The sequence below is a fragment of the Diceros bicornis genome, chromosome 9 (genome assembly GCF_020826845.1).
Source record: "Diceros bicornis minor isolate mBicDic1 chromosome 9, mDicBic1.mat.cur, whole genome shotgun sequence".
In the NCBI taxonomy this organism is placed as follows: domain Eukaryota; kingdom Metazoa; phylum Chordata; class Mammalia; order Perissodactyla; family Rhinocerotidae; genus Diceros; species Diceros bicornis.
Window position 1 is genome coordinate 18896608 of NC_080748.1, and position 15023 is coordinate 18911630.

The window sequence follows — 15023 nt, forward strand, 5'->3', positions numbered from 1 at the left end:
TTGAATAGGTCTATTGGGTTTTAAAAATCCCTAGTAAAGAATTCAACTGTCATCCTTATTATGGAAATTAATCCTAGTGTCAAAACTAGCTGAGCACTGCATATCAGGCAGGAAGTGCTGACCAAGTAATTTTTCAAGCTAAGAAAATGTTATATTAGTATAGATGTTACACTAAATATTTTAGACATTAAAGATGTATATATAATTAAATTGTTCACTTTTCAATATAATTACCAAATATATAGTTTATGTAAAACACGCAGACATTTAAAATCTACTTAACTTTGAGCTCTAATCCTGGTTTTGTTATAATAGCAAAATTATCATTATCTCACTAAAACTGCATAATTTGTGAGAAAGTGTTTTCTATTGTATCTGCTATTTTTCTTAATTATAAGGCCAAGTTTTTCATTTAAATTTTTAATAAAAATTGTGTACCTATTTATCAGTCATTCGTTTTTATGCCATAAATCATTACTCATTCAAATATTTAGTAAAAATTTTTTGTAAAAGAAAGCCATATAAGTATTGCTCAAGTCATACAAATATCTGAATTTATATGTACGCATATAAAAATATATATAAATATCAGTTCATCTGAATTACTTTCCAATTTAAGATCTGACCAGAGGACTACAATGATTTAATACTGAATTCTAAGTCAGCACAATAAAATCATAAGCCACGTATCACTTCCCTTTGCCAAATTTAACAAAGTGGATGAAGAGAGAAGACGGTAACATGTAATGATAATATTTTATATCTATTAAATCCGGATTAGGCTTTAATAGAGCCTAATGAGAGGAGGTAGGGGAAAGAGGGTATGAAATAATCCGAGGGGCTCATCTGGTTAGGAGTTATTTTCTTTTTCAAGGGCATTTTTCAGACTAAAGACAGCTGAGAGACGCTAGACACCCTAGTCCTGAGCAGATTCGAGTAGCAAACACCCAGCGCAAAACAGCTGCCCCCGCAGGAGCCCCGCTCTCCCCTTTCCCCGCTTGAGCTTCCGTCTCAGAAAAGAGGATCAAAAGCACAGGCTCCAGGAACAAACACTGCGTTGGCTCCTTTGCTTTGGAAGAAAGGCAGTGTGAGGTTTTCGGTCATTTTCGTCGAGGAAACCAGACCAAAAGGGGCGTAGAGGGGCCAGGTCCCATGAAATCTTTCACAGGGAAATCGCGTCCCCGCCAAAGCAACCCGGGCTCTTGGCAAGACTTGCTCCTGAGTCCCTGACGGAGTTCCCCGCTGACGCCTTCAGCGTCCCAGAAATCACAATAGTGTTGCCAGGTGGGGGAGGGCTCCCGGAAGACTTCCAAAAGCGGCGTCAGGCGAGAGGACAGAAAGGCTCTTTTCCTCCACCAGGTAGAGGCACTTTGAGAGCATTTGGTCTCTGCCTGCATCGGACTCATTTGTTGCTACAACCAAGATGTTACCAGAGCTCCTTGTGTTGCATAGGAATTCCGGGGTGAAAAGGGGATTGCTGCCTCCCAATGAATGAAAAGTCGGTGATAAACGTACAGAAATTAGTTTCATATTGAACAAGATCAGTTTCTGCTCTCCTCCTGCATCCAGCACTGATTTCCAAGATGGTTCCCAACTTCCTCAACATCTGACTCGATCAAAAGCTTTCATCCCCACTTTCTGTAGAAGGGTTCAATTTTCCCATTAAAATAATGCATACCCAGCTCACTGGGTGAAAACACTAATAAAGAACATTTAAAAGATTTTTTTTTTTTGTAAGATTAACAATCATTTCCATTCAAAATAAAGAAGGCGGCGATACTGAACCATTTCTTGAAGTGCTATTTGAATGGACTTTGGGATCTGCTTTAGAGATTTAGGAATGGGAATTAAAAAAAAAAAGCAGTAATATTATATATGCAAAGTGTGTGTATAAACATACTTTTTTTTTTTTTTTAAATAAAGATTCTTTTACCTGGCCCGTATAAGGCCCCCTGCTTCTTTCCTACCTGGCCATGGACCTCGGATCGAGGGATTTCCTTCCCCATGTGGCCAGGCCACCTGCCGCGCAGAGTTCCGAGCCTCACCACTGTCACCCTCAACATCCCAGGCCCCATCGCTGCTACCCGCGTTCCTTCCTCTTCCTGGGCCACTATCTCAGCGTTCCTGGACCCACTTCACACCGTGGCTGCCGGAACCCGTCGGGGAAGACGTCTTGTGGGGACCACGAGCACCACGTGCGACCCTAAAACCCCATATCTCCTCTCCCGCCCTGCCGGGCCACATGCACAGCAATCCTGGCCGGCCAGACGGGGCGTCTGGTGCGCCAGGACTCAAAATGACCGGAGGCACGCTGCCACTCTGGATTAGGAGGCCCCGGCTCAAACCCGGGGCCAACTCCCTGCTTCTAGGCCTTTCTCTAGGGGGATGTGTAGGTGTGTGAGCCGGCACAGGGGAGCGAGCCGCGCCCTCAGGCGGGCGCGGCCGGGGCACCGCGGCCTGCGCAGCCCCGAGGGCACCGCGTCGGTCTCCCGAGCCAAGGTTCTCAGGAGCGGGCCGCGGAAAAGACGTTAGCGGGAGGAGTTAGCGGCTGTTGGAAGAAGGGGTTCACGGAAACAGTCCCTTCCAAAGCCCCGGCCATCGCGGGGTGGGCCGCCTTCCTCCCTCCCAGGCCGGGGCGCCGGCCAGAAGACACACGTGCGCCGACCGGGGCCGCCCACCCGGGCACGCCGGGGTCAGGACCGCGCAGGACGAGCTGGGAGCCGCCGCCCGTTGGCCTCGCCCAGCCCTGAACGCCCAGGGGTCGCGGCGCGTCTGCTGGGAGCGAGTGAGGTGAGGAGGTCGCCATGGCGACGCGGCCCCGAGGCGCGCACGCCCGCTGCGGTTGGCATGGAAGCGACCCCCGCGAGGCCCGGGAGCGCCGCTGATTGGCCAATTCAACAGACGCGGGGGGGTTGAAAGTAATCAGCGCAGAGCGCCCGGGCCGCAGCGGCTGGGAGCCCCGGCCCCCGCTGGAATCTATTAACACCTCGGTACCCTCTCGCCCCGCCCCGCCCCCGCCCCGCCCCCTCCGGCGGCCCTTCATTCCCAATCCTCGGGTGCACTTGCTAATTGTTCGAAACATATATAAAGATACAAGGCTGAGAAGAGCGAGGCCCGCTGTGGGTTCCAAGCAGGTTTTGGGGCCTTCTGTCTGATGGAAGGAGGGCCGCGGAGGAGCACCCTGCTTGTCACTTAGGAAGGGGACGCAGTTTCCCGCAGTGATGTATCCTGGGTCTTTTGTTTGCAGGAGGGGTGGGGGATAAGCGTCGCAGCCGGGAAGACTCGGGCTTGTAGGTTTAGACTCCAGTTAACCTGGGGCTTAGTATCCAGGCTTGGAGGTTTGTCAGGATGTCTCTCTCATTCCAGCCGTCAACTGGGTCTTGGAAGAAAGCCTGGAGAGATTCAAATCACAGTTTTGGTTCAAAGCAGCTTTGATTGCTTGCGCCCTGTGGTTCATTGCTCTTTTAGCCCTAATTAAATTGCAGGGAAGATCATATGTCTTAGTGTTCTCCCTGCTGGAGATTCACTGCATCCTTGGAGCCCCCGGGGGAAGAGGTTGAATAACCGGCTTCTCTGTTTCTCTTTCCCTGATAACAGCAGCCTGTGGCGACTGAGACCATGCATTGCAGCAGCTCCAAGAGCCGGGTGGTCTTGGCTCCAGTGTCTCGAGGTCCTGATGCCTGTCAGGTGATAACCAGAGCACAGCTCGGCCAGGATCCCCCACAAAGAACAGTGCTAGGGGTGCTAACTGAGAATGGGCAGTACAGGAGGACCTGTGGCCAGGTAATGAACGCGGGAAAGCTGCAGAAAGGCTCTCCTGTCACGGTGGGAGGTGGATTTCTCTTGCAATTTTATCTACAAACTTCCCTTGAGTTATCCAACCCTGGAATCTGGACTATGGGGACATTGAATTTTTAAAAATCATCTTGTTGGGTCCCTTTTCTAGCTAGAAGTAGTGAATAATTTTCTTTGTTATTTTTCCAAAATCAAGGAAATAGGTCTAGGAACTATTTGGATTAAGTATATGTACAGTCATTTAAGTGCTGGGCTAAAAGGAAATGTGAATGCCCCCAAATAAACTGTGGAACTGGGGTTCCTTCAGGTCAGAGTGGTGTTCAGACTGATCTAGGCTGTGCCTGAGGCAATTCTGGATAACCTTTACTCTGTTCTTTGGAGATAGCGTTAGAATCAGGATTGGATCCGGCTAGACTAGATTATTTTTCAAAAAGCATGCTTTGAAAGCAGACATCTCCCCAATACTGACAAAGGGCAGTTGGGCAAATAGATAATGGGCCATCAGATATTGCCTAACTGATCGTAGGTACCTCCCTTAACAGACTGAAAACAAATTAAGACACTTAAATGCAAATGAGGGGTTTGGATCCTTAAGAATGAATTTTGAGATAGAAAAAAGCTTCTCAAGTCTGTTGTTAGACTAGCTCCTTACAATGATGCTTTAAGCCTGTATTGCACGTCTGTAGTGGAATGACACCAGCAATAGTCCAGTGAAGTAAGTAGGCTGAGTATCCTTCCCATGTTTTAGGTAAGAAAATTTAAGAGGTTTAAGAAAGGCAAAAACAAAAAAGCAAAAACAAAGATATGGTGGAGGCCGGATTAGAAGTCCCTCATCTACTGATCTACTGACCTGACCTGACCATTCCAGTCATTTGCCTTCTGGTGGCATCTGATTAGTGGGGGGAAAATAGCCAAAGTGATCTGTTCAAAGCTTTGGAAAAAATTGAGTGCAAGTGGTTTTAACAAACTTAGTTTGCTTAGCAATGTTTACTTCTTTAAACTTAAAGTCTAAAACTTGGTTCTTAGGAATTGGCGATTATGCCTATGCTGACTGGGCTCACTTTAAATTCGTAACTGTTAGTGAGCCTCCCATGTTGCCTGGCACTGCCTCTACATTTCCCTGCTCTGTCCACTACAACCTTCATAGAAATCTATTTCACACCTTCCCTTCTCTCTTTAATCCTCCAGAACCTCCACCTCTTTCTTCTTCTCAACTAATGACTTTGTATCCTATTTTCCTAAAAATTGGTGAGCGACCAGAAGAGAATTTCCACGTGCTCCCACGTGCCGTATCCTCTGCCATTCCCGTCCTGCTACACGACTCATGTGTCCCTGCTCTTATGCGAGGTGAACCCCCAACATGTGCAAGTAACCTTAGGCCCTCTTGCTTCGTCAAAGATATCATTCCAGCAACTCTTCTTTCTCTCCTCAGTTTTCTCTTTTTTACTGGGTCAAACCCATACACATATATATACCCATATATATACCCATATACCCATATATATACCCATACACAAATATAGTATATTTATACTATAAATTTTTCCCCTCTTAAAAACCTTTCAACTACAAAGCTCTTTGCAGTGACTGTCCCATTTATAGCAACATTTCTTGAGAGTTTGTCTATCCCACTAGAATATAAACTCCATCAGGATGAGAATTTGGGATGTCACCTTCACTGCTGCATTCCCAGTGCCTGGCCAGGGTAGGATGCATTGTTGAATGAATACTCTCTGTCTCTAGTTCTTCTCTTGTTCTCCTTTGACTCACTTCTTAGTTAATTCTTAGTCTTTTCCTTACTTGACTGATCAGCAGCATTTGACATAGTTCATCATTCTGTATTCCTTGATTTCTTTTCACCCAGCTTGGGGAACACCACTTTTCCTGGTTTTCCACCTAGCTCATTGGCCATTCCTCCTCAATATCCTGGTTCTTCCTTATCCAATCTCTAAAAGTTAGAGTGCTCCAGGGCTTAGTATTTGATCTGAATCTGAACTACACTCCCTTAGCAATCTCTTCAAGTCTCCTAGTATTAAATACCATCTATCTGTTGATGACTCGTACTTTTGTCTCTGGTCTGGACTTCTCAGCTGCATTGTAGGCTCACATATGCAGCAGCCTACTTGACATATCCACTTGGATTAAACTTGTGGAAAACCAAGCACCAACCCTAGCCCCAACCTGTTCTTCCCAAAGTCTTCCTCATCTCAGTAAATGGGATAAACATCCTTCCTGTTATTCAGCCCTAAAACATTTGTTATCCTTGACTCTTCTTTTTCTCCTACCCCACGTCTTATTTGCTGAGAAAATACTATTGGCTCTACTTTTTAAAATGTCTAGAATCTCTTCACTTCACATCCTTTACTGTTACTACACCGGTTCAGACCCCTATTGTGTCTCACCTGGAATTTGCAAGTTTCATGACTGGTCATCTTCACTCATCTTGTTTACTTTCTATACCTATACATGGCCAGGATGATCATTTTAAAACATAAATCAGATCATACCACTCCTTTGCCCAGAACTCTCCAGTGGCTGCCCACCTCTGAACAGAAGACAATCCTGAAATGGCCTATGCTAAGGCCTCCATGATCTGGCTTCTCTTTTCTTTCTGACTTCATAATCTACACTGCTCTCATTCCCCCTCTGTCCTGTCTGCTCCTTGCTGTGTCTCTAAGATGCACTCCACCATCAGGGCGTTTACCGCTGCTGTTCCCTCTGCCCGCAATGCTCTTCCCCCCTCTCTCTGTGTGGCTTACTCCCTTACCTCATTCGTATGCTTGCCCAACTCTGTCCTCTTCATTGAGGCCTTGCCTGGCCACACTGTTTAAAATGTCAGTGACTCTCCTTTCCCTGTTATTCTTCTCCAAAGCACTTACACCATCTGACTGACTATATCTGTTCTTGTTTGTCTTCCCCCCATCACCCCAACTAGAATATACACCCCATAAGGGCAGTCGTTTCTGAACCTTTTGTTCACTGCTAAATTCTGGGTACCTAGAACCGTATCTGACACATAATAGATGCTCAGAAAATATAATGAATATATGTCTTGACTCACGTATAGATATCTATGCAGCAAAAGTCATACTTGGTAACTTGGAGTTGTTGGGGGAAGAGGGAGAATCTCCGTCTGCCCTTTTCCTTAAGGTTCTTATGGCTGGCCAAATAATCAACAAGACAGGTTAGCAGGAGAAAATAATACCAAGTTTAATAACATGTATACATGGGAGAAACTCAGAAATGAGCAACTCATCCCTCTGTCTAAGCTGCTTGGTTAAGTATTGCAGCTAAAGGCGAGGAGCGTGTTGGGGGTGGGTAGTGGCCTGGGACTTCAGAGGGCAGGAGGACAATTCTTTTCGGGGTCATCTATAGATCATGTGGTCAGGGAGAGACAGAGTTTTTGATAAAAGGGGCTTGGTGCCCCTCCCATTGTAACATCTATTTTACATTATCTTTATAGCCATCATGATAGAAGATCTGTTCCAGGAAGGAGCCACCATGTCAAATTCTTTAGGCAGTTAGTGGGGGAGGTCAAATGTCCTTCAGAGAAAACAATCAAGGTAAAGAGAGATATTTCAGGGTGGCCAAATTTTGATCTCCCACAGAGTCACGTCACCTGGTTGTAGTAACTTGGGATTTTGGCCCTTTATAGTCCCTGTGATTTTTTTTCCAATACTACTATAAAGAATTTTTTTCTTAATAGACATAAGCCACATATTTAACTTGCTAGATAAAAGGGAAAGTTATGGAACCACATACTAACTTGGAAGTAGCCTCGACAGTAAACAGCAAGATTAAGTATAAACAGCAAATGTTAATGCAGCAGCTAGACGTAGCATTTGTGTAAACATAACTCAGATTTATAAATCTTGCCCCCCTGCCCAAGTTCAGCTGACCGCAGGCCATCCAACATGACTCACCTTAATGTGCTTGTTCACTAAAGGGGCACACACAGTTGTTCCCATTGTCAATGCCATAGGAATAAAGAAAAGGGAGGAGCGGTGGAGAGTTAGATGTCCCCAAGAGTAATCTCAGTATGTCATGCAATAAGATTCTATGGCTTGTAAGAGAATTTAGTTGTATGAGTTTCTAAAATCATCATGTTTCTAAACAATCGGGCATAAAATGGGAACTCTACAGAGGCGTGCTGACAAAAAGTTAACTATTTAAGGAAGAAGACTGCAGGAACTTGGAAACTATGTGTCAAGAACTTTGCTGGGTACTAATAAAATCCTGTGATGCCATAAGCGTAAAAACCAATCTACAATTTTTCCCTCACATGTGATACCTATTTCATTATGGTAGAGAGCTATAATTTTTCTTTTTTCTATATCTTGAGTTCTCTTCGATAAATATGTGAGGAAGATGACAAATTTTAGGTAGCTCTTTCCCCAAATGTCACATGTAGACAAAGATAAGGGAGTAGTCATACTTCGGAAGCTTCATTTTCTGAAATTTAATTGCAGGCATAGATACTTCAATTTAAGATTCCTTTCATCTTCCCAGCCTGCTGGTCTGAGTTACACAGGTTCACATCACCTATATGGTCTTTTGGGTGGCCTCTAACAGAAAACTTAACCCTTTTCTAGGGGATCACAACAGTCAGGTGTTTCTCTGGGTCAGAAAATGTCTTCCCTTCGACTGGAAAGAAACCGCTCTCTGACTGTGGGGTCCAGGTGCCTGCCAAGCAAGGATTTGATATCTACATGGATGAACCTGAGCAGGGGGACAGAGACAGCTGCGCAGGGAGAGAGGGGATGGCATTTGAGGATGTGTATGAAGTAGACACCAGCACACTCAAGTCAGACCTTCACTTCTTGCTGGATTTTAACACAGGTAATCTGACTCACCTACAGCTGATGGTGCCCTGTATTCATAATTGCCTGCAGTATTTAATAGCATGTAACTAGCAAGAGAAAACCATGAAATAATGACTATTTTCACAACTACCTGTGGAGGGTTAGTGGATGGAATGAGTTCTTAAATTAAATGTCTTACCTGATAATGTTGAACCCCTGCAGTTTCCCCTATGCTGGTAGATTCATCTCTCCATTCCCAGTCTGAAGATGCATCAGATTTTGGTACAGATGTGATAAATGTGACTGAATATGCTGAAGAAATTCATCAGTACCTTAGAGAAGCTGAAGTGAGTTTTCCCAACTTCTACTTCAATTTTCAGCTCCCCAAGCCCTTAGTAATAAGATAATTATAAACTCTCGGCTGTAAGCACTAGTGGATGGCATTCTTATGACATCTAAACATATCTGTGAAAAATAATAGTTGTGAGGTAAATAGCAATTACTTGGACTATTTCTCAAGGGGTTTATATATTAAATATTTCGCTCTTAGGAATAACCCATATTGCCATTTTCCCCTCCTTTAAGTTATTTGTTACCTAATTGCATTACAGAAACAGAATTTCACATTTTCTTCCATATCATGGTAAAGATTTTTTTGGCTCTTGATCAATTTCCTCCTGACCTTTGCTCATGAGATTTTAAAAAATAGCCACTGTACTATGGAGTGATCTTTCTGATATAGCGACTATTTAAATATCAAAACTCTTTCCCCAAACAGATAAGATACAGACCCAAGGCACACTACATGAGGAAACAGCCGGACATCACAGAAGGCATGCGGACGATTCTGGTGGACTGGCTGGTGGAGGTTGGAGAAGAATACAAGCTTCGAGCAGAGACTCTCTACCTGGCCGTCAACTTCCTGGACAGGTTTCTTTCCTGCATGTCTGTTCTGAGAGGGAAATTGCAGCTTGTAGGAACAGCAGCTATTCTTCTGGCTTCGTAAGTGATCTTCAGCTTAAATAATGTTAAACTGCAGCCTGTCAAAACACTTGATTTTCTTTCCCACTTACTGAAGAAATGCAGTGCTTGATAATTAAAATTTACTCATGCTGCCTTTGATAAAATGTCATCATTTTTACAGTATTTACTGAGAAACTGAATCTTGCCACATGTTCATGCTTCAATTCAGATGGTTAAGATTTATAGCAGCAAGTTCAATATCATGACTAAGGCAGCCATCAGCTCAAGTTCAGGATCTACTTGAACTATTCTGCAATGTAGTCTTTTGGCTGTCTTTTCATACAAGTAAAAGTCCTATTTAAAGAGATTTTGGTTATATAAAAGACATCTTCATGATATAGCAAATGACCACTAATAACACAGTTTATTTGGTTACAGTGAATAAACTATTTTAGCTGGTTCCTTTTACTACCAGTCGTTCATAACAATACCTAATTGTGTGGAAAAAGAGCTGGGTTGTGGCTGAGCTGCCTCTAATTAAGTGATCTGTTGGTGAGTGGTGGTTTCCTCTCTATTCTTCTGGTCTCAGACATTCTAGTTATTAATGCCTAAAAACTTGCAAAAATTCCCCTACAGAAAGTGGAAACAAAAGCAAAAAATTAATAACAGTGAAATTGTATCATTATCCTTCTCTTGGATATATAACATCATTTGCTAATTCAATCGAGAAAGCTGAACATGATCTTTTTAAAAATCTAAGACCTAAGGAATTTTTTCTTACCAATGTGTTCAACATAACATTCTTTTCCACGAGATGATTTGAAGTCTGTAGAATTAAGAGGAATTTACCTGAATGTCATTCAGAATCTTTCAGTGTACCTGGGGCCAAAACCAAAAATTCTCAGTTGAAAATTGTTTCTGTTACTATTCTTAGCCATAAGTACAACATATCTTTGTAATAGTCATGTTCTTGTTCTGGCAGCAAGCTCCTGATATTTTCCTGGCCTTGTACCATTTAGTGATATTTAAGTGGATATATGGGTACAAGGTAAAGAAATCTGCAGGGGCCCTGTGGGAGGCCTGGCTGTGATAGCACAGGAAGGAGGGCCACAGGTTCCAGCTTTATCCCCAAAACTCTTTACCTTTCCTAGGAAATATGAAGAAATATATCCCCCCGAAGTAGATGAGTTTGTCTATATAACTGATGATACTTACACAAAGCGACAACTGTTAAGAATGGAACACCTGCTCCTGAAAGTCCTGGCTTTTGATTTGACAGTGCCAACCACCAACCAGTTTCTCCTTCAGTACTTGAGGAGGCAAGGAGTGTGCATCAGAACCGAGAACCTGGCCAAGGTATGCCACGTGACTTCCAGGAACTTCGATGCTAAGGAGGGTAAAAAGTACCTTTCCCAGTCATCCTTCTGGTCTTCCTTCCTTTTCAGTTCTTTGTCTTGGGCCCAGAAAAACTTTTTAGCCATGGAAGAGAGCTAATTTTAAGAACACGACTTCTGGTTGTGAGACATTGCTATTGATCACGTTTGGCAGGCACCGGCTGTCTAATCACCCACTCTTAAAAGAAATTTGCGCTTGGAAACTGTTCCCTTGGTGGATACAGACCACATGCAAGCAATACCTCTTAGGTTTACAGAATGGGAACATAGTAAATGTAGTTTGATTTGGCTCTAATCTCATCCTAACATATTAAGTAATGAAGCATTGTTTGGTCGTTTGGAGTTATAGAACTTTGGTTGAAGGCACTAAAGTATTGGTTTGGAAAACTTGGTTTTCAACCACTATAGTCTAGTATAACTGGTATTTATATATTACGCAAAGAGTAATAAAGATGTCTATATAAATTTCCTGGTATGTTTCTTTAAATCTGATAAGTTCTGACAGGTACTGTTCTAGCCTCTGAACTGCATGCATTTGCCTGATAAATTAATAGCTTTAAAATGGTCATATTTTTGCCATTGGCTGAAGGCTCTAGTCCTCCTTCAGTGGCCAGAGCAATGCTACCTTACCTGACCAGCATAAACCTGTACTACTAGTATAACATAAGTAACCCATCACGTATACTGTGCAGGTAGGCCAAATACTTATGTATTGAAATTTATTACAACATAAATGTTATTCTGGTTATGGACAGGCATAGCAATTATTAACCCAGTGAATAATTTTGAGCATCTATTTCTGTGCTCATCACTAGATGCAGGTTGAACAAAATAAGACACAATTTGTTCCCTTGACATTTCTAGGTATACTTATAGTCTTAGTCAAATTTCTAATTCTAATGAGATTTCCTCTCATGTTTAGTACGTAGCAGAACTGAGTCTACTGGAAGCTGACCCATTCTTGAAATATCTTCCTTCACTGATAGCTGCAGCAGCTTATTGCCTGGCAAACTATACTGTGAACAGGCACTTTTGGGTAAGATTCTGACTCCTTCTTTCTAGATGAAATTCAAGTCTAGAAAGAATATCTAAAATATCTAAATAAAATATCTTCGGTGACTCTCAAGGCTTAGAATGGGCTGGCATCTTATGAGGGAGAGTTAGTTTAATAAGGAACTGGTTGTCTTGCCAGCAGACTACAGCATGCTACTGAGTCTTGCAGGTCAGCCTTTATGGCTTTGACTCAATGGCTTTTCTCTCTGGGGAGTAGAGATTGCAAGAAGTCAAGAAGATGACATTGGCATGCTTATTCAACAGAAGCAGGCCTGGAAACCTCAATGCCCATCCTCATGCAAGAATGGCCCTTGTAGTGCAAGCGTTGACCACTTCAAGCAAAAGTTATTGACTTTTTCCCTCTATGTAAAAAACCTGAGTCCAGTTAGGATGGTCAGAAGATGGCATCAGGCTTGCAAGGGAACAGGGCAATTAGCATTGCCTCTTGGCCCACGAAAGTGGCAAGATTGGAAATGGGTCCCTAGGTTTGGTTCTGGAGACTTTCTTTTGTGCTAAAAGAAGTAGGGTGTCTATTTATTTCCTAGAATACTTATTTCTTATTCTGTATTTGGCCAAAAATCTTTCATATTCTACGTAAATTGAGTGGTCAGGTAAGTAGAAACTCTTTACGGACCAGTAAAAATCCTACTCATGAGAGCATAGGTAAAGTAATGTGCCCCCAAATTGGGCATTATAAGTATACAATATGAGCAAATTCAGAACTCGGGCTGTTCTTCCTAATGTTTTAATTCTAAAGTCTCTATAGGAAGATTATGCTTTCTTTTGAAATGAATGTGGATGTTTACTAAGTGATTAATTTCCTTTATTTCACATTAATTTCCTTTATTTTTATCTTCAGATTTCTGATATCTTATAAAGTTATATGATAAAATTTTTTCTTTTGTCTTGATTAGCCAGAAACCCTTGCTGCATTTACAGGCTATTCATTAAGCGAAATTGTTCCTTGCCTGAGTGAGCTACACAAAGCATGCCTTGGTATACCCCATCGACCTCAACAAGCAATTCGGGAGAAGTATAAGGCTTCGAAGTAAGTTCATGAAATTTCCTTATCTAGGCTCACTATTTAAAGCTTTAATGGGCTATCATAATGTCAGAATTAAAAACAGAACAAATTCTGTATCTGGTGCAAGCCTGGAAAAGTAAGGTTGCATGTTAGATCAAGAAAATCAGTTTGGAGAGTCCTAGATTTATAATTTGTCAGCTTGTAGTACATACAGTCAGCTAGCTTCTTTCCTTTCCGTTAAAACTACCAGAAAGTTTTCTGTGGCCTGACTGAGATTTCACAGAAGTGAAGTTCTTGGCTGGTGCTGAACTTGCTTTGGGTCTCATTTCAGGTACATGCACGTGTCTCTCATGGAACCACCTGCAGTTCTTCCGCTACAATAAGTTTCAGAACTGAAGCACTTTCAGATCTTAACCTCCACATCGACAGAACTGGTCTTAATTTTTATAGGTTTCTGCAGGTTGGGTCAACTAGTGTTGCTACAATATAGATAACATATTTTTAAAAATGTAAATGTATTTAGGTTCTCTTAGACTTTAGTAGCTTGTAATATAGTCTAACATTTTTTAAAGAATAAACAACTTGCTTTATGACCACGTGTTAGGCTTATTTACTGATTAGCATGGCTGACACACTTGCCTGGAATTTTAGTTGAGAGTATTATAAATGTCATCTCTATTTTAAGAATTCTTTTAAGTTGGTGTTATAAATCTGGCACACTACTAGGACTAAGCGTTCTGAGGAATCCAGAGATTTTCATGTTTGGTAAATGGGTACACTGAGACTTTTTCCTTCCTGTCTCTTTACTCTTCACATAGCTTTCCATAAATTGGCAAAGGAAGGAACTCCAAGCTTAGACAGATTAGTGAAGAGATATAAATAAGCACTATCTGTTCTAGCTTCCCTCTAGGACCCTAGGGAGGAAAGGCAGTGGGTTGAGGACTAATGTGGTCAGGAAACTCTGAGAGGTAACCTACATTTAATTCTAATCCAGGGATTTGATGCTCATTTTGTAAAGGAATACCATTATGTCAATGTTCAATTTCTATTTAGTCACCCATCAAGCATATACATCAGCCTTAGAAGATTCTCTGAGAGTAGGAAAAGCAAATTTCAGCATAGGGTGAGACTTCACAATAATTAAGCTAACCCCTCATGTTTGTCCCTTGGGAGATAGCCCTGCTAAGCTCTGCTCTAGCTCAAATTATTAAATTATTCATGAGCCTACAGTTCACTTCACTACACATTCATATATGTGGCTCCTTTCATAGTATATGCGATGGGGAAAATTGGAACAAACAAGAAACAATCAACCAAACACTTGTTTTAACTTTCTTTTACAGATCGGAAGGAAAATTAAGAGTAGACTTGGCCTTGAAGGAGAACGGTGCTTATTGGGGATTGCATATAAATTTTGTTAATCTCAACATTAGTGGCCCTGGACCAGTAGCCCCTGGAGGCACGTGAAGGCACGTGAGCCTTATGTGTTGTGTGTGCCTCTGTCTCAGGGCCTGCCCCAGGGCTTAGCCCAGATGGCTCTGTGGAGACAAGACAGACAGGAAATGTGTTTTCTAGATTCCTTTACATAGAAAAGATTACAGGTAGGTTTTGGTAAAATGAGAGTAGATGAAATTAACTCTAAATTTTATGTTTCAATCTCTAATGAAATTATGAATAAATATAAAAATACAGCCATATTTTACATATTTTGTGAAAACTTTTTTAAAAGTAACCACAAGCTCTTAAAAGGTTTTAGCGTTGCCTTTTTTTTTTTTTCTTCTGCAGATAAGTATTTCCAAGGTGTCTCCATTTCTGGTTCCATTGAAGAAATCAACATTTCCCTAAGTGTTTTGTGATTTATTGTACAAGTTTCACAAAGGGGATATAGGATCTATATCAATACTGAATTCTCTGTTTTTATGTTATGTAATCAGCAATTTGTAGTCTCACATTCTAACTTATGACTGGGTATGCTTCTGCTCACTGCACATT

General features: G+C 42.1%; 1 protein-coding gene across 5 annotated transcripts; it reads left to right on the forward strand.

Moving 5' to 3' along the window:
- The first annotated feature begins 2555 nt into the window (after window positions 1–2555).
- CCNA1 (cyclin A1) lies at window positions 2556–13629 on the forward strand. Of its 5 annotated transcripts, none has more exons than XM_058547686.1 (9): window positions 2556–2790; window positions 3598–3783; window positions 8388–8634; window positions 8820–8944; window positions 9376–9599; window positions 10712–10916; window positions 11877–11990; window positions 12922–13055; window positions 13363–13629. In XM_058547686.1, the coding sequence occupies exons 2-9, from the start codon at window positions 3619–3621 to the stop codon at window positions 13412–13414; spliced, it is 1266 nt and encodes a 421-aa protein (XP_058403669.1). In that variant the 5' UTR covers window positions 2556–2790; window positions 3598–3618; the 3' UTR covers window positions 13415–13629. The 5 variants fall into 5 exon arrangements, with proteins under 5 accessions (XP_058403669.1, XP_058403667.1, XP_058403665.1 ...); XM_058547684.1 differs by lacking the exon at window positions 2556–2790 and adding an exon at window positions 3084–3119; XM_058547682.1 differs by lacking the exon at window positions 2556–2790 and adding an exon at window positions 3145–3223.
- The last annotated feature ends 1394 nt before the right edge of the window (window positions 13630–15023 follow it).